This window comes from Dromaius novaehollandiae, chromosome W (assembly GCF_036370855.1).
Source record: "Dromaius novaehollandiae isolate bDroNov1 chromosome W, bDroNov1.hap1, whole genome shotgun sequence".
Classification (NCBI taxonomy): domain Eukaryota; kingdom Metazoa; phylum Chordata; class Aves; order Casuariiformes; family Dromaiidae; genus Dromaius; species Dromaius novaehollandiae.
In genome coordinates, this window is record NC_088130.1 from 44237770 (window position 1) to 44256845 (window position 19076).

The 19076-nt window shown below is 38.1% G+C and overlaps 1 protein-coding gene across 2 annotated transcripts in view; it reads left to right on the forward strand.

Moving 5' to 3' along the window:
* LOC112987098 (synaptic vesicle glycoprotein 2C) overlaps window positions 1–19076 on the forward strand; it is a 119193-nt gene that overhangs the window by 84167 nt on the left and 15950 nt on the right. For both annotated transcript variants that reach the window (XM_026106793.2, XM_064499840.1), the window contains 8 exons: window positions 459–592; window positions 749–838; window positions 5112–5222; window positions 6702–6790; window positions 7306–7470; window positions 11683–11816; window positions 12618–12821; window positions 13707–13866. In XM_026106793.2, coding sequence (XP_025962578.2) covers window positions 459–592; window positions 749–838; window positions 5112–5222; window positions 6702–6790; window positions 7306–7470; window positions 11683–11816; window positions 12618–12821; window positions 13707–13866 — 1087 coding nt within the window. The remainder of the gene's footprint in view (window positions 1–458; window positions 593–748; window positions 839–5111; window positions 5223–6701; window positions 6791–7305; window positions 7471–11682; window positions 11817–12617; window positions 12822–13706; window positions 13867–19076) is intronic.

Here is a 19076-nt window from a genome sequence, read left to right on the forward strand (position 1 = left end):
GGCTCTGTCAGATGCAGCGTTCCTGGAGGACACAAAATTCCATAAAATGTGTTGTATGAGTGTAGGTTTTTAGTTTAATTCTCCCTTCTTCCAGCATTCATACAAAGCTATTACTTTTTTATGTATAAAATCTTAGGTATGAAGATTGCAGTCGTGTCCCTGTTTGGTTCCTGTAACTACCTTCATACAGATTTGCCAAGCAGCTTGAAAGACACTCCTTAACCTGTGTGTAAGGAAGTCTCCCATCCTGCCTTATCTGAACATTTTCCAGCATGACTAGTCACATGCAAGCGTTTAAAATTCGTAGTCTAGGAAAATTCATAGAATCTTTGATATTTGTGGAAATAGAACAGATGAACCAAGTTCCAGATACAGATTTGTTTCCCATTTTGAAGAAGCTGCAGACTCCAAAATACAACAATCCTTATTTCTCTGCATTTTGTGAATTTCTTTCACAGGCTGGAGTTTCAGCATGGGCTCGGCCTATCAGTTCCACAGCTGGCGAGTATTTGTGATCGTCTGTGCGCTGCCCTGTGTCTCTTCTGTAGTAGCCCTCACCTTCATGCCAGAAAGTCCTCGGTTCTTGCTGGAGGTATAAATTGCAAAATCGTTTTTAGATTCCAGTCAAATTTATTTATCTGTTTAGATCATAATGTCATTATAACAGGCATTAAGATTGTTCAGTGACTATAGCAGATATCTTAATCTGAACATATATATTTTTTAAATGCTTTGGTCATATACTTAGGTTGGTAAGCATGATGAAGCCTGGATGATACTCAAGCAAATCCATGACACAAACATGCGTGCTCGCGGACAGCCTGAAAAAGTTTTCACAGTGAGTATTACTCTTAAATCTAATGTCTTAGAGTATCATGACTGGCAAGGTCTTCAGTGCTTAAGCAATCAATATTATCGCTCTACATACTAAAGAGAAAAGAAGTCATTTCTACCCTAAATGTCTAAGTATAAGAACTGAATTCCTATTGACATTGTTCTATATTCAGCAGATGTTAAGATGCCAGCCTCTAGAAACAGGAAACAAACTAGAAACAGGACAATATGAACCTGTGGTGTGATATTTTCCATTCACTGAAATAATCAGTAGACTCCAGCTGTGATCTTTTATTAAGTTTACTTCAACATTAATATTAACAATAAGCAAATAGTAGAAGTCCGAACTAGCTGGCTCTTGTTCTTTTACATCTTTTCAAATGATTTTTCATTTTCGTCAGCTAATACAGTTACTTTAAAAACTTTATTTCCACTTCTGTTCAATATTAATTTTTCAGACATTTAATTTTTTCAAAATATCTTGGAAGCTTGACTCTTGTTGTTTTGTTGACTTCAGGCTCTAAGGAAAAGGCTGTATTTGAAATATTGCTGGGTTGTATCTGTTTGGAGGAGAAATTGACAGTTCAGATGTGGGGCTTTTTTTTTTAATGCAGTCTTCTTTATCTATGAAGAATATACACAATTTTGTTTCCCTGAACACAGTAGGACCAAACAGCAGCAAGCATTTTCTTGCTCAGAAATCCAGTCTGCCCTTCCAGCCTTTCATGTGTGGTGGGAATGCTGGTGCTCTACTCCCTCTCAGGCCTATGTGTGGGATTTTTTCTTCTCCCAGAGGCTTGCTTCTTGCTCTAATGCACATATAACTCAATTGAGAAATCCTCTTAAAGGTTCTGCATTTGCAGGCAGTCTCAAGGAATGACCATCTGACCATGTAACTTTAGTCCATTAAGACTTGCAATTTATTGCCTTGCATGTAGTTTCCATTGCCTGCATTTAATTTATTCCAAAAAGAAGGGTAATTAGCATATCTATCACATTTGACCTCCATTATTTATACACCAGTGGCATACCCCTAATACCATTCAACCTAACATTATTTTATTTTCTGATATTTATGAGTACAGGGATGTGGCTCACAGTATAAAGTTAGGGTGTAATTTCCCAATTGGGTTATGCTGGTCTGAACTGCTTTCGAAAGGAACATTCCTGCTCCCAGTTGCTTTGATTTTTCTTCTGCCAGAGTTGATGCTTGTTGATTTGCTGCACAGTCAGCCATAGCATCGACCCTACCCACCTACAGGGTTAGTATAGGCACAAGGAAGAAGACAGGAATTTGCTGGGAAAAAGGAGGAGGACCAAAAGGTGTTGGGGAGCATCAGCTACTCAAGGCAGTCTCACGTCAGTTTGATGTGATCACATCCTAAACTGGGCACAGAGATGAAAACAGAGTGTGTGCTTAGCGTCTCCAGTTCTTGTGATCTAACAAGTCTTTCTCTCTACAGCTGTTAAAATTTAACACTGACCCATGTTAAACTCAGTATTTTATTTATAACTATTTTAGTTAATTTGTCAGCCTTTAATACAATTTTCTCATTGCATGAATAAGGGAAAAAACACTATCAGCTTGGGATTGTTGCCAGTTTCTGCCATAAGCATTGGGAAAACTCATATCTTGATATTGAAAAGTCAAAGGATAAGAAATACTGTACTATATGTCAGAGTAGTGGTCCCTAATGTAAGTTTGTGTTAGTATGATTAGGAAATGATAACTTATCATTGTCTCCTCTTGGACAATAATAACACTTACTAGGCCCACAATGCAAAGGAATTCTGTGTAATTTGCTTGGGACATCCTTTTTTGACTCTATTTTTTAAAATTTAAATTAATCCTGGGTAATTGTGATGTTTTGACTCAGTAATTTATTCACCTAGCTTTCCTAAGCTCTATTGCTTCATCTAGTATCATTATATATGACTTATAAATGTGTTAATATTTTCCTCCAATTTGTGTCACTAGTTTCATCAAAGAAATAAAGATACTTTGTTAGTTTGTTTTCTAATTCTACAGCTGATGTAACTTTTAATCTCTTCATTATTATTACAGTTTTAGTATGCTTCCTTTGATATAGTTTGCTAGCTATATCGATGCCATATTTTCCTAGAAGCTTCTTCACAAGTCATATTTATTCTTGTTACTCATATTACTGAGGATTTTATCTTTCAAGTTGTAAAGTAGAAAAGGCGTAAACTGATGAACTGTTGGCTTTAGAGAGTTAGGAACTCCAAAATGGAGTTCATAGTGACTGACCATGGAAATTGTGGAGTTGGCAGTTCTTAACGCTTCTGAAAATCTCTCTGGAGAGCAGTGACGCTAACAGAGCAGTAAGTTGATAGTATCTTCTATTGTGGGACTACCCACATGTTAAACATTTATGTACATGCTTAATTATCTTCCTAGGTCCTTAAAATGTACATTCATTGGATTGGTTGGTTTAAATGTATAAGTAAAAAAACCTTCCTACCTCTAAAACCAAAATTCTCTCTGCTCTTTCATTGCCATGTATTAGATGATCTTTTTTCTGCAGACTTTTTCCTTTGCAACATGTCTTTAGTTTGTATAATTTAAGGAATTTCATATTTCCAGCTACTACACTGAAGGTCCTTTTCCACTGAAATAAGTAATCTTTATCGTTTTTTTTTCTTTTGTACTTTATATGCTGGAAGCTGAATTTGCACTGGAACAGATGGATCACTAGCCTGATTCAACAGGACTTTTCTTATGTTAAGTGGCCATGAAGGCCATGGGCTTTTTGTCCTGAGATCACATGCAGTGTGCCTAGGATATATGATTCGCCCCAATCTTGCCAGCTCCAAACAAGTCAGGTGTCTGGGACAACGAAAAGGCAGCATCTCAGCCTACGAGAGTTGTGTTTGCTTATAGAGTGGGATTCAAAAGGCATGTCCTTTCTACCCCGAGGGGCAGCATGAGAGTATGGGAGGATGTCCCTCTGTTCAAGATCTTAAATAATCTTGGAGGATTCAGCCCAGTCTTTTGTATAAAATGCTCAATAAAAGCATTTTATGAAAAGCTGAAAACCAACTGAATGATGCAGACAGGATTGTTGCTGTTGGAAGAGGCATGATGAGAAGGGTACAGGCTTTTGGTATAGTCATGGTTTGGCAAGAACAGAGAGCTACAGTATTCTTGAAGGGAAAGTGGTTACAGTTAAAAGCCTTTGCTGCTTTTGTTCTTGGGGTGAGACTGCCAGTCCTTAAACGATGTGTACCTATAGGAGTAGCAGATTGAAAACTAGAGGTATACGATCAAGACTGCAGTTCCCTGGTGTCCTGGAATTCCCTGTGATACATCTCTGGGTGGTGGGTTCCTCATTCTGTTAGGGGAAACAGAAGACATCGTTACCTTCAGAAATTGCCACCGAAACTGAACATCCCATCTGTTGCTCTATCCCTCTTTATATGTCAGTCCCTTTCCCCATTTTATTATTTTATTTATTTTCTTTGCATTCGCTTTCCATTTGTCTAAAATGATAAAACATACTTGTTCTGCCACTCAGGAGATTGCAGGTGAAAATTAGCACTGTAGACAGGATTGCATTCTCTCTCACTGGTAGTTCTGTATTTTTCCTAGATGTATGTTTATCTCATTTCATTTTGGGTGAAGTAGGCAATTCTTCATAACAGCAATAATGCACATGGCTCCAGACCATTTCAGCTAACTTTTCCTCTCCTCTTTGAAAAGGATAGTTAAAATCAATATCAAAGAGACAAGGAGACTTCCCAGTCTACCACTACAAGAAATAATAACAGAAGAAAAGTGTTAGTCAGCTATTAATTTTTGACATTTCAAATGCTTTTAGTTTTGCTACAGTATTTTTAAAAATGATTCAGTAAACTTTCAAAGATGGAGTCATTGCAAATCAGAAACAACTTGCCACGGTCAGGACATACTTAACTGGGGGTTTAATGAATGTCACTGAATCTTTTGTGGCATTAGAGATATATAGCAACGCCATAGCTAAACCTAGCATTTACAGCTTGTTTCATTCAGAGGAAGTGGATTTCCTGCATGATTTGGAAGTACAGCTTTTCCAATACAGTTGCATTCATAGCAGGCATTTTGACACTATAGTGTGCAACTATTCCTTTATATTTCTAAAGCATTCCTAGTGTAGACACAGAATTAATATCTGCTCATTCTTAGTTTATGGGAGCCATTAAAACATTCTAGAATTCCTTGATGTGCAGTTAATGCCTCAAGAAAATGAAAATATTTGTTGTTCTGTTTTTATTTCTAGGTTAACAGAATCAAAACTCCAAAACAGATAGACGAGCTCATAGAAATTGAGAGTGATACAGGAACGTGGTACAGGAGGTGTTTTGTTAGAATTCGCACAGAGCTATATGGCGTAAGTAACAACATCTCTGTTAGTTGTGTGTTTATCATGTTTTTTAGTTAGCGTTTGGAAATGGGCTTGATTGGCCAAGCTTATACTGGTGGCAGATGCAATGCTATGCTTTCCATGTGACTGGGGAATTCAGAAACCATTGTAAGGTTCGCGTTTCATGACCCAGGAGAGGTACAGGTGAATTGCAGAGATGCTGTTTCCAACTTCTGAGGAGGAAAATGCTGCATCAGCCCTTACACAAGTGATGGCTATTAGTTATACAGGCATATGCCCAAGCACCACAATGTAATATGTGTTGGGAATGCATATTAATATATACCTATGGCAAGAGGTGATACATGATGAGGTGAAGAATTATCAGCAGGAAGTTGAGGTGGCCACATTACTTACAAACTGTAAAGCCATGAATAAATTATGTAGATGCATATCAATAAAACTTTTATAAGGCATTGTATCTGCATGTATTTTTAGTATATGTCAAATGTTTTACCAGAAAACTACTTCAGAACTATTTCATTAATACAAGCTCACTGGGACTGTGTTCCATATCCTTTTTCTTTTTTTTTTTTTTTTTTTTTTTTAAGACAAAATTGCACAGTAACTTTGAACCTTGTAATGAAAACTGAGACAAGTTTTATTACTAAAAAGACACTAAAAATGTCCAAAATAGCTTTTCACAGCTCTGAAAAATCTGGCATCTTAAAGCTTTCCAGAGCTAAGCAGAAGTGTTGTAAACTAGAGCTGGTCACATATTTCTGTCCAAAATTGGAGTAGATGAAAACAGAAATGTTATGATTTGGCTTTGTTACTAAAATAACTTGTAAGAAGTTGAAGCTTTGTTGTCTCACATCTTTGTTATTTCACTGGACTAGTGTCTGGGTCAGAGTGTCTTCCTTGGTACATGATGTATGCAAAAAGCTGTTAGGACAGTTTGCCTGTTCTCTGCAAAAGCAGGAAATGACCTTGAGAGAGAGAGAGGAAAACACCATTCTCAGTCAGCTCTGCTGTAGACGTTCTGGCCTTGGGGATAGTCTCAGCTTTTCCTCACATAGTTAAAGTACCAATTTCTAGCTGTGATAGGTTATGACAAATCAAACTCTGATTTGTGTATCCTATTGAATTATGGAGTATAGCTCGTCTAAACTTAAAGCAGTATAATACTGGGAGGTGAGAAGGAAACATTTCTGAGAGGATCTTTGTCAGGTTTATTTGCGATAGTGAATTGAAGATGCCTAGAGATTAGGAAAGTTTGAAGTAGTCTGTGGAGGTAAATTAATAGACAAAGTGAAAAGAGGCCAGAAAGACACAGAACGTGCACAATCTGGTTATAGCCAGAGATTAATTTACTTATAGCGTAAGTACAGTATGACCTCAGTATCAAAGAGCTAATCTATTTTCTGATACTATGTAGAAGCAAGAAAACCAGAATACAAAAACTTCGGTCATTTAGCAAATGGTTAATTTCCTAATGATTTACAGATTTGGTTGACATTTATGAGGTGTTTCAACTACCCGGTGAAGGATAATACGATCAAACTTACAGCTGTATGGTTCACCCTGTCTTTCGGGTAAGAATGCTCCAGATTCTAAACCATTTTGATAGACTTGGCAGACAGAGGAATCATCTGCATGCAAATCTTTGTCACTATGATTATTTTTTCTCTTTGGAAAGGTTTTATTCAATTATCTTTCCACACAATGTGGTATTTATTGGTTAGTCTATTTTTGGTTGCAAGCCTGATTGATTAGGAATATATGGTTTAAGGCAATTGGCTGAGATGTCACTGGGGAGGCCCCGGGCTGGACCGAAATGGGGTTCCGGGCCTGAGCAGGGTGGAGGGAGGCCTGGGAGGAGGCCGGGCAGCGGTGGTGAGGACTGTTAGTACCCTCTAGGCCCTGACACATTGGTTTCACGCGGAAGCGAATTCCAGTCTGGATGTATTCTTTACACACGATATTTGGAAATCATGACTCCAGATTCAACTATTGCATCAAGTAAATGGTTGAGAAAGCTGCTCATTCTCACTTTGCACAGATTTCTGAACTTGTAAGATTTGTAATAAATATTTGCTGTCTTTCACAGCTACTACGGCTTGTCTGTTTGGTTTCCTGATGTCATTAAACATCTGCAGTCAGATGAGTATGCATCCCGAGTCAAATATTTTCGCAATGAGGAGGTCTCAAATTTTGTCTTCAACTTCACATTGGAAAATCAGATTCACAGCAATGGAGAATACATCAATGACAGGTCTAGAGATTTTCTAATATCCTGACTTGGCTAGAACAAATAAATGTATGTTTTAAAGCATGTCCTAGTAATCTAACAATTTTCTATATTAACTATTAAAAGAAGGTGTTATTACTTTTTAGGGGAATTTATTTCTGTTCTTGATTTCTAATGACTTGATCTTGAATAGTGTTCTGGAGTATGGGGAGAAAATGGGCCTGTACGTTGCCTGGTGGTTGACAGAATCACAGAATAGTTAGGTTTGGCAGGGACCTCTGGATATCATCTGGTCCAACCCCCCTGCTCAAGCAGGTTCAGCTAGAGCAGGTTGCCCAGGACGGTGTCCAGTCAGGTTTTGAGTATCTCCAGTGATGGAGACTGCACAACCCCTCTGGGCAACCTGTTCCAAAGTTCAACCACTCTCACAGTAAAGAATTGTTTTATGAAGTTCAAGTGGAATTTCCTGTGTTTCAGTTTGTACCCATTGCCTCTCCTCCTGTCCCTGGGCACCACTGAGAAGAGTCTGGCCTCATCCTCTTTACACCCTTCCATCAAATATTTATAAACATTCCTAAGATGCCCCCTGAGCCTTTTCTTCTCCAGGCTAAACAGTCTCAGCTCTCTCAGCCTCTCCTCGTGTGAGAGATTCTCCAGCCCCTTAAATCATCTTGGTGGCCCTTTGCTGGACTTGCTGCAGTAAATCCATGTCTTTCTTGTACTGAAGAGCTCGGAACTGGACACAGTACTCCAGATGTGGCCTCTACAGGACTGAGTGGAGGGGAAGAATCACTTCCCTCAGCCTGCTGGCAACTGTCTTCCTCATGTAGCCCAGGATGCTGTTGGTCTTTTTTGCCACAGGGATGCATTGCTGGCCCATGTTCAACTTGGTGTCTGTGAGGAGCCCCAGGTCCTTCTCTGCAAAGCTGCTTTCCAGCTGGTCAGCCCCCAGCCTGTACTGGTGGATGGAGTTATTCCTCCTGAGGTGCTGGACTTTGCACTTCCCTTTGTTGAACTTCTTGAAGTTCCTCTCTGCCCATTTCTGCAGCCTGTCAAGGTCCCTCTGAATGGCAGCACAGCCCTCTAGTGTATCAACCACTCCTTCCAGTTTTGTGTTGTCTGCCCTTCCTATAGAGCCTGTATCCATCCACTGCAGCTATCACTGTACATCGTGTGGGCTATCGCACCATGTCTCTGTGATCCCAGTGAGATTGTAGCCCTATAACTGCATATAGACTTCTAATCCCTCCAGTGTCTTTGCCATGCTGCATGCAGGAGTGTACAGGCACTTTAGAGAAGCACCCCGGCGTGCCGACTTCCTAGAAAGGGCGCAAGAGCTTTCCCCCTAATGTGGCCACTTAGGCACTTCCTTGCTCACATACATGTGCTTGGGGTGATTCCACTTTAGCCCTGCTTTGTTGATTAAGGGGCCGATTTCTGTTTACGTCACCCCAGATCCTTTGGTTGCCAGTCCTGTCCACTACTTCCTTACCGGACCGTTGGTCGTTCTCTCCCTCCCCCATCATTCCCAGTTTAATGTCCTACTTACTAGGTTGCCCAGCCTGTTGGCTAAGATGCTTCTGCCCCAAGTTCTTATGTGAGGATCCCTTATGCAAAACCAGGTTCTTTGCATTCCTGAAGAAAGCCTGAAAAGCCCAAGTGAATGCTACTTCCTTTCACAGTGGAATTCAAAGGTTTTCAGACCCAGCGTATGCAGCATATGCTGGGGTTGCGGGAGGATGTACTTTTATCTCTGTTGCTGGTTCTTTCTTGTAGCAGTTAGGACTGGTTATGTGAAAATGTTGAGCATTCAGAGGATCAGATCATATCACAGAAAAATAAAAGATAAATATTACTGTAAACCAATAAAAGCACGAACAGCTCTTAAATGGGAAACAATACATTGGCAATGCATTTCGTATTTTTTGACTGAATCCGTAAGTCTTAAGACTCTAGCTAGAATTTTACAGATAACCAGATAACTTAGGGAAAAATTAAACACAGCTGTTTTAGGTGTCTGGTTTCTCTTAAGAAATATCCAGAAGAACCATGTGAAGGGTCTCCTGGATGTCATGGTACTAAGTAATTATTATTTCCATAGGAAAATATGTATCTAAATGAATAATATTGATGATTTTGGTAAATCAGGGTAATTCCTTTTTTAATAGGAACTTGAGTTCTGAGGTTAAAGTCTTGAGTTAAAGGTTTATGCTTTGCAGACAAAAATGAGCAATTATCTCATTTTTAAACTACCTATACCTTCCAAATTCATTTTGTTTCCAGTCATTCCGTAAGTTTCAGTTGTTTTGCATGCTGTCAATGAAAACCTTATCACTTTTAAATGAAAATTTTTGTAAAACAGTAAATCTAACACTAATCTACTCTAAAACCCTAGTTTACTCTTTCAAATGTGCAAATTTAATAGGCTTTTGATAAGCCTATTCAGTTATTTCAGAGTTTCACAAAATATTTGCTGCGTTAATATGCACTTTTTTGATATTCTTCCCCAGCAAATGTCTCAGTACTCTACTTACCCCTATTTTTCTGTGTTTCCTTCAAGGTCTTTCTTAACTAGAAGACGTATCCATCAATACTTAACTTTTTACTTTGTTGCATTTCTCATGGATTTGAAATCAAATCACCTCAATAATCCATACCAGTTTTAGTATAGTGACAACATGTTTCCTGTCCAGAGGTAAAAAGTGCATCAGAAGCACACAGGACATAGTTTGTCTTTTCTGTTCCAGCTCATTAATCTAATTGCTAAATTCTCTTTGTTCTCTGCTGAAGTTAGGCTACATTTTTAAATGGAAAGTGCTATATGAAAAATGATAATGGGTTGACACTGAACTTCAGCCTGATTTTAATCAGACTGTCATAAGTGAGAAATATATAGTAACTAAAACTAACGGGCTGAAAACACCATTTTTTCTGACCAATACAAGAAGAGAAATCATTAGCTAGAAAATATTTTCCTGTGATAATCACACTTATTTTTTATTTTTCATCCTCCTTAAAATTTGGTTCTAACAACTTTCTTGGTGAGAAAGTTTAATTCTTATTATTTGGTATGTAGCATAATTTGCATGTTTGCATTCCTACTATTATTCTTGTAATAGTAAAAATACTTAGCTAGTCACACCAGGTTTAATTAGAGTAGAGCCAGATCTGTGCCTGGAAGGCTTTGCCATGTTAGCTATATTCACCATTACATAACAATTAAAGCGCTGCTTTTCAAAGCACCGCCAGTTTTGATGCAGTCCGCCAGCATAACTACCCTTTTGTAGGTGTAGCTTTTCCCACATTCAAGTGAAATAAAATATATTACAAAAAGTTCTGATTTATCGCTACATCTGGGGGGGGGGGGGTTAGCAGAATGATGTTAGTTTGTATGAGTATACTAGAAAAAGCTTATTGTATTGGTTTAGCCTAGTAATGTAGAACTAGAAAGTTGTTGCTAGTACCATGCTTTCTCCTTGAATTTTTATATGAATGAATGAATCTTCTGGAAGGAGGATGTTAAGAAATAAGAAAAGCTAATAATGATTTGTTTGTGCATGGTTTATGTACACAGTAATTGCAATTGTATGCACAGACACAGTAGTAGCACACATACTCCGGTTAGATATCTAGCTGTAAACTGTATGTGTAATCGGTGTGATCGTGTTAAACCATTTTGTGAAACCATTTTTAACTTGGATCAGTACTTTTTGGAGTTGAGCTTGACACAGTGCAGAGTGTGTTCATCTGGAGAAATAAAGGTTCTTTCAAGTATTTTTTCTTTCTGATGTATGGGTACCAGCAGGTGCTTGTTTGTTCCAAGAGATGAGATTTATCTCATCTGGGAGCCTGAGCTCCCAGTTTACAACAGTAATGTCAGATTACAAGTAATAGTGATTTTACAAGGATATTCCATGGCACTATCTTTGGTTGATGATTACAGACATGTAGTAACTGAAATAGTATCTTTTTATGTCAGTTATTAAAATTAATTGTATTACTGATTATAACCAGCAGCTATGTGGAGATGCCTTTTTAATGTTTTTTCTCAAAGGTGGTATTCTAGAATAAACTTTTCGTTAATTTTGTTACTGTAAAGTCTTTAAGGAATCACTATTTCTGAGGCAGAGATTTTTGAGAAAGGCACCAGGTAAAGCTGTGTAGCTGAGTCATTCTGGTCTGTCACTGTTTCTGACCTATGAAGGTAGACTGATAAAAATTATTTGTATTGGACAGGTTTATTATGATGAAGTTTAAATCAGTAACCTTTGAAGATTCCCTTTTTAAGAACTGTGTGTTTGATGACATTACTTCACTGAACACGTACTTCAGGAACTGTACTTTTGTGAATACCACCTTCTACAACACAGGTATTGCAAGGAAAAAAAAATGTCTGTTGTTCAGCTGCATGTTCTTATTTTACTGCTGTGGTCTGATTATAGTTTCTAGTTTTCTAACAAGATGTCCAGGAAGCCTTCTTGTAAGGAATACAAAGCTATAAAAAGCAACAGGGGTCAGTAAATGAAATACCAGAAAAGAGAAAGGTTCATATCGCCACTGGAGAGACTGCAAGCCTGCTATTGATTCAGATAATGAATGTCTCTTTGATTTTAATCATCTCTAAAGAGTTTCAGTCTGGAGAGGAGAAGATATGTTCACTGATTTAGTGATTGCTCCAATTAGCTCAAAAATGAAGAGGAGTTTGCTCTGAGTTCCCTATGATCATTTGCCTGTAACAGAAGTCCACACAAACTGAGCGTGATTGGCAGTCTTGGCTGAAAGGATACCTGGTATGCAAATAGTAGGTCTGATACTGAGCAAAATCGAGGAACATTGGCAGTGATCAGTGGTAGAAACTTGCAAATATCCCATGCTTTTTAGGCAAGACCAGCCTTTGCTGATAGGACATAACCAAATAAAGTGCAAGCAGAGATGAAGTACATTAATATAATTTACTGACTTCAAGGCCCTAGTTCCTTACTTTTATGAGCTTTGCATATTTTTCTGTGAAGATAGAGAGCTGTCAAAATTAACAGCCGTAAGTAGTCCCATTTTGTGAAGCAGTATGAGGGCCTAGTTGTCATTAAAGTTGTCTAAGCTGGAATGTTTTTAATCAAAAACCATGCAGAGTCAAGTGTTAGCTGAATTTTTTCTTTTTCTTGTTTCCACAGATCTCGAGCAATATAAATTTGTTGACAGTGAATTTATAAATTGCACATTTTTCCACATCAGGACAGGATGCCAGATCTCTTTCGATGATGACTATAGTGCCTACTGGATTTACTTTGTTAACTTCCTGGGAACGTTGGCAGTGTTGCCCGGAAACATTGTGTCTGCTCTTCTGATGGATAGAATTGGACGTTTGACAATGCTAGGTATGCACTTCACAGTAAAATAGGAAATAAAAACAAAACCGAAAGCTATCCTGATAAAGCAACACTTTCTCTTTTTAAAGGATTTAATTCAGAGAGGTAAGGAAAAAAATTCCTTCTAAAGATATTCCTTTATGTGGCATTCCAAGTGCCATTTTAGAAAGCTCCCAAGTTAGAAAGTCTAGGAACAAAGGGGTCTATAACCAGTTCTACTATGCCACATTATCGGTCATTATTCTTCCACACTGGTATTACAAGACTGTAATTTAGGCATTTGAGATGAGATTTTGAACAGTGCTGACCATTGGCTTGTCTTTGCTCTAGCTGAAAGGAGAGCAACATACACAGAGGTTATCGTTGGCTAGTGGAGCAGCTCCTGGCAATGACCTAGTGAGCAGTCCTTAGCCTGTAGCCATTTTGAAAAGTAATACAGCTGAAAGGTATCTACTGCAGAACATCTCCAATGACAAATCTGTTTTCATTTTACTTATATAACTATATAGTAGTTTATTATGTTTGGTTTTTTAGGAGCATATTTACATATAAATGCAATTCCTACTCATACTACAATATATAAATGAGTTTCATATAATGGCAGGAGATGATAAACAATGAAGAATAGGGGTAGTTTCCCCTAGATGACTTGTTTTGGGAGTTCAGAGGGGGTTCCAGTTTAATACTTTATGATATATCCTAATATTTGAGGAGTTACACTCTCAATTTTTTCCAAGCCCCTTATAGCCAGCAAAAGACATCTCTTTAGTTTTTAACTCAGAACATATGGATCAGTTATTCACACACACTGTGTGAATAGGAATATTAGACAAACAAAGATTATTCTTTAAAAACAACTCCACTTAGTAATTGTTTTGTCTGTCATGTATATAGGTGGTTCCATGGTTCTTTCTGGCATAAGCTGCTTTTTCCTGTGGTTTGGGACCAGTGAATCCATGATGATAGGTATGCTTTGCCTCTACAATGGTCTCACCATCTCAGCGTGGAACTCCCTTGATGTCATTACTGTGGAACTGTATCCTACAGACAGAAGGTAGGTGCAGATATATCTTTGCTAACCCTGCTGTGTCCATCTCTAGGTACCAGCAGAGATGATAAATAGAAATGGTTAAATACGAGCTTTACAGCAGTTGTGATGTTTTGAGTTGACCAAACACAGTTTGTCTTGTGAATAGCAAGGGAAAAAAAAAGATTTTTTTGAGCTATTTGGTATGTATTTTGCATCAAATATCACCTAGTCAGGAAAATGCTACAAATGCAGTTTCGTATGAAATATGAAAGTCTAAATGCTACTTTTGTTTAAAATACTGCTTATCAATAGTGTTTCTGAAAACATTAATGGAATAACTCCAGGTTTCCCCAAGTGCAACTAGCTGCGAAGTCAGCATTTGGTCCAAAATAGCAATATTGCTACATTTGTCTGTTGATTATGAAATGGTGTGGGGATGAAAATAAAAATCACTGGCTGGAGCTGAACAACATCTTCTGCAAAGGACTGTGGGTTTGAACCTTGCTGAGCTGTTAATCAGTGTGCTAAGGATTTGTATGCAAGGTCAACAGCAGTTGGTATGTTCTCATCATTAATCACATACAAGAGTGTCTTGGGTGCTACTCCTGATCCTTCAAGGCTCTTAGAGAAAGACTCAGGACACTTTTCATGTCCTGCAAGCACTGCTGCTAGAAGGGAATTTTTCCTTTAGTGTTGAGGTATAGGATACTCTTTAATGTTGATCAGATGTCACTGAATGGACTGTAGGAAGAACAGTCTAGTCATACACTGTAATATGTCAAGGGTAAAAACCTAAAAGTCATATTTTTTTGAATAGACTGGGATATTTTCTCTTTTTTTTCCTCCTTAAAAAATAATTTCTGTGTAAGCTTGCACAGGTTCCTGCCAGTGTGTGGAGTGTCTTTTCTTTTATCACAATACTACTTCTTATGTCATTCAGTAAAAGTTTCAAATAGAGTGAAATAAATAATTCCAGAAGTTTATGAATGCTTAATGCCTTGCTGGCAGTTCTAAGTTTTGGGACACAGATGCATCTGGCTTTGGTGATGCTCATTAGGAGAAAGGAGACTGTAGACTGGGTTGAGTAGTCACCTCTGCTTTCTTTTCATTGGCATTTTATTTTAATTTATGCTTCTTTACACAAGAAATTAATCTCTATTGTTGTGGTTGTGTCCAAATAGCCATACTGTGCTACTCAGGAATCCAAAGCACTAAGTTTTTATAGCACTTCTGTTTTTATTCCACCTCAGCAAATTTGTCTTCTGGCAATAATTATTCCATCAGTCAAGCTTTATGGTATAATTTTAGTAAACATCCTTTATAATTAGATATTTTCTTGGAATTCATGAATGTAGTAGGCATAAATATTTTCTTAGAATGAAATAGAGAAAAGTAATTGTGGTAAAACACATTTATTTTAAAGGAAGAAAAAATAATTATCAGTACTAGGAATGATAAAACAAACATTATTGATATCTCTTCTAGGTCATCTGTATTTGGAGCTAATAGTTATTGTATGGAATTTTCCACTAGCGTTGAGATTTTAGCAGATTTTTTCCCCATTTTCTTTTTTAAAAATGTATGCATGCAAGAATAGCTGTATGGAATTCCACCATGAAAATTTACTTCCAGATGTGTGTTTCTTTGGAAAGAACTCACATAGAAAATAGATTATTTTATATTATCAGTGTAAAAAGGCTAATATACCAATCTACCTGTCTCAGAAAAGGCATTGCTGGTATGTAACGAAGGTGAGATTTTTCCCAAAATTTCTGGTCCCTCCACTACCGTTTTTTGTCTGTTGGGTTATAAGGAAATGAGCAGTTCTGGAAGTCTGTTCCTAGCTTTTTAGATTGGGGTAAGGCTGTCCCTGTGTTTCATAAAACTGCAGGGACTCACAGCCTGTTTTCCACAATTCTTTCTCTGATATTTTGTATCCAGGTTGGCTCCTGTTTTAAAGGCTTCCATTACCCACCTCTAATGGTCCCGTTTGTCCTTCTAAGACTTCTTTGATCTCCATAACCTATGACTTGTCACAGTTTGCCAGGAATTTCCAGGTGTTGCAAGGGGCCCCAGGACCAGACAGCCTTTCCAGGCATATATGGTACATGGAGCTGCCTGATCTGTTATGCATCCAGGGTCCTGCACACTCAAGAGGATGTGCTCTGCTTGCGCTTTCAGACCTGCTAGCTGAGTCCACAGTGAATGTGGTCCTAAAAGTGGCTTCCATTTTTCCCTTAAAATATGATCTAGATGCAACCGTTTTGTTCACTGTATCACTATTTTGCTGCTCTGCTATGTACTCTTTCCTCGCTCCCGACCAGTGAAATGGCTAGAAACCAGCAGCAAAGGGCAGCTGGAGGTTGGGCTGGAAGAAAAGGGTGTGGAAGGAGGCTGGTGAAACGCTCACATACACAAGAGACCGGCCTGACAACACCTCCTTCTCCTCCTGCATGACTCCTCCTGGAAACCAGCCAGTTGCCAAACTGCTGGGAATTTGCCAGTGTCATGCAGGGTAATACAAAAGGTGTTTCATAAATCGTACTCCAGCTTATTTATGAAAGACCATTTCGGCTTTCTGCCAGGCAGGGGTGTGGTGAGCAGTTTGGAAGCTTTTGGTGTTTATGATACACAGGACACATTGCGTTTTTCTCTTCATCTACTCACAGGGCAGAATTAAGGTTGTTTCAGAATCTTCACAGATTTGGATTCTGTGTGCTTTCAAACTTAACTATGGATTTATGCTTTAATTCACAATTTAATGCCTGGGTTTGAGGTAATTAAGTAGTTTGTCCTAAATTCTTGATGAGTACTTTCAGATTTTATGCCATTGTAGCATAGCTGTTGTCTGGATATTCTTTATAAAGCTTCAGTAGATATGCGCAACTGCTAAAATAAGAGAGATGTTAGAGACTGTATAGATGTCATGTGGTTTTCAGGTAGATGAAGAAGTTATGTTAAAAGATGTTCAAAAAGGTATGTTACAAATCCTAGTCATAGGGAGGTTTATCTCTTCCAGATGACACACACAGAGGTAATGAATACTCATTTCATAATATTAATTTATTTTTACTTTTCAATACACAGACTTTAAAGGACACCAATGATGATAAGCTGTGAATTAGCTAATTTCTAATAAACAAGGCAGTTAACCCAGCTCCACAGTATAAAGTGGTTGTTTTACTTCATCTTTTCTCTCATCTTCTCTCTTGTCTCCTTGATGGCCTGTGTTCTGGATTGCTCAACACTCAGCAGGTTCTGAAAAGTCTTTGGTCAGTCATGACCCACTGGAGAGCCAAGCTAAACTGTTCAGTAGCTATGGAAGCTCTGCTCTAAAGGAGTCTTATTAAACTTCTCATGAGCATTTTTAGATGCTCCTAGAGTAATTTCTTACTCTTTCATAAACCTAGTGTATTTTCAGAACATTGCCTTAAATGAGGTGATGTAGAACTTGAGGCACAGAGGAGAACGATAATATTGTTAAGAATGACTTTAGGTGCCTGATTTGACAAATGTGGCGCCTGGGTTTCAGTTACTGAGCATTTTACAGGAGGAAATGGGCTGAAAGTATAACTTCCACTGCAGCCTTGAGTGCTCTTCACGTCAGCAACTCAAATCTGAAAGTGCTAAGCTGAGCACCCAGAAAATGTGAAATGCATGCTTAATGACCACTTAATTTGGCTCAAGTGATTTGCCTGGCATCATACAGGATTTTTGTGAAAGGGGTAGGGATTATGCATTTCTCCTGACAGCATTCAACTACCTTAACTGTGAGACTCTGCTTTCTCATCTTGCAGTCCCCAACCCTAATGACAGTGCACCTTCCAGCTTCTGCAACAGATGAGCCAAAGCAAGTTTTGTTCACTACATAACTGTTTTATCCCTCAAGCTCTCTTTTTTTCTGTGCATTGGCACAATGATGTGGAAAAAAAATACTATGTGATGAGGTAATTATAGATTGTGTTGTAATGTGTGTGCCCAGGGGGCTTGAATAACATTGCACAACTGCCTAGATCTGCCTATAATACAAATATAAATGGAAGAGAGTTAAAGCTCTCCAAAGAAATATCATTTAGGAAGATTTTAATGACTTTGAAACACAGTTGTTGCATTCACATAAATGATAAATGTCTTCTTGTGACCTAACTTGGGAAGCACCAAGACTTTAAGTCAAGACTTGTTAAGGAGAGGGTACAACAAATAAGCCAAACTTAAACAGATACTGGAATACAGTAAGTCACCTCCTTATATTTCCTGCAGAGTAAATCAAGGTCAGATTCCATCAAGTAACCAACAATTCATCAGTTTTACTATGGTTGCCAGACATCTGGTTTTGAGTCTTGGCCAGGAATATTTAGAATTCAAGGTGTGCTATAAAATGAAGTCTGAAATGAAATCCTGTTCTGCTTTTTTTATTATCTTTGAAAGAAGTTCATAAGAGTTTGGTCATAATTAGGAAATAAGTCACCTATTTTCAGTTTATTATATATTTACCTCTTGCTTCTCTTCTTGAGCCCTGAGAATCTCCCCCCAGACTCATAACTATTATTCACAAGATATCTTAAGTCCAACATTTTATTGTTGTGGCTGTCAGAAGAGAAGTTTTCTATTCTTTTCAGTTGTAATAGCAAAGTCATCAACTTACAGTGCACCTCCTGACAGCTATTTTCTGCTGCCATCCTGTGGATGAGGTTCAGCTGCATTTTGCTGAAATTCTTGAAGTGCTTCAGCTTTGCAGTTTCTTTCTTCTTTCCCAGCAGAGCAGGCATTGTGAATAATAACTATTACTTTTTTCATTGAACTGAAAATAGTTTGCTGTTTAGCTACTGGAGATTTTGATTTCTTACCCAGTCACACTGAAGTCTGCTAACAACTCAAAGAGTACTAGGCAGATATTCTCTATTTGCTGTGTATATTTTACACTTACCACCAAAATATCTAGAGGCTTTACAAAATTCAAAGACCCTGGGGTTGCTCTAGAGTCTCTCTTCTTCCCCACTGCGGTAGCACTCATCTTCTTAGATAGATATTTATTTTTGGCAAGACCATATTTCTATGGCAAAATTCTGAACAGTGTTACTTTGAAGTCCTTCTTTACTGTCTTATTTTTATTCCATTAATTTCTTGTGGATATGGAACCAGGTAGAATTAATTTGAAGCAGAATCCTTATCTTTTACATTTGATGCCTTGAACCAGTCTTGTCTTGCCGAAGGCATCGAACAAACTTATTTGA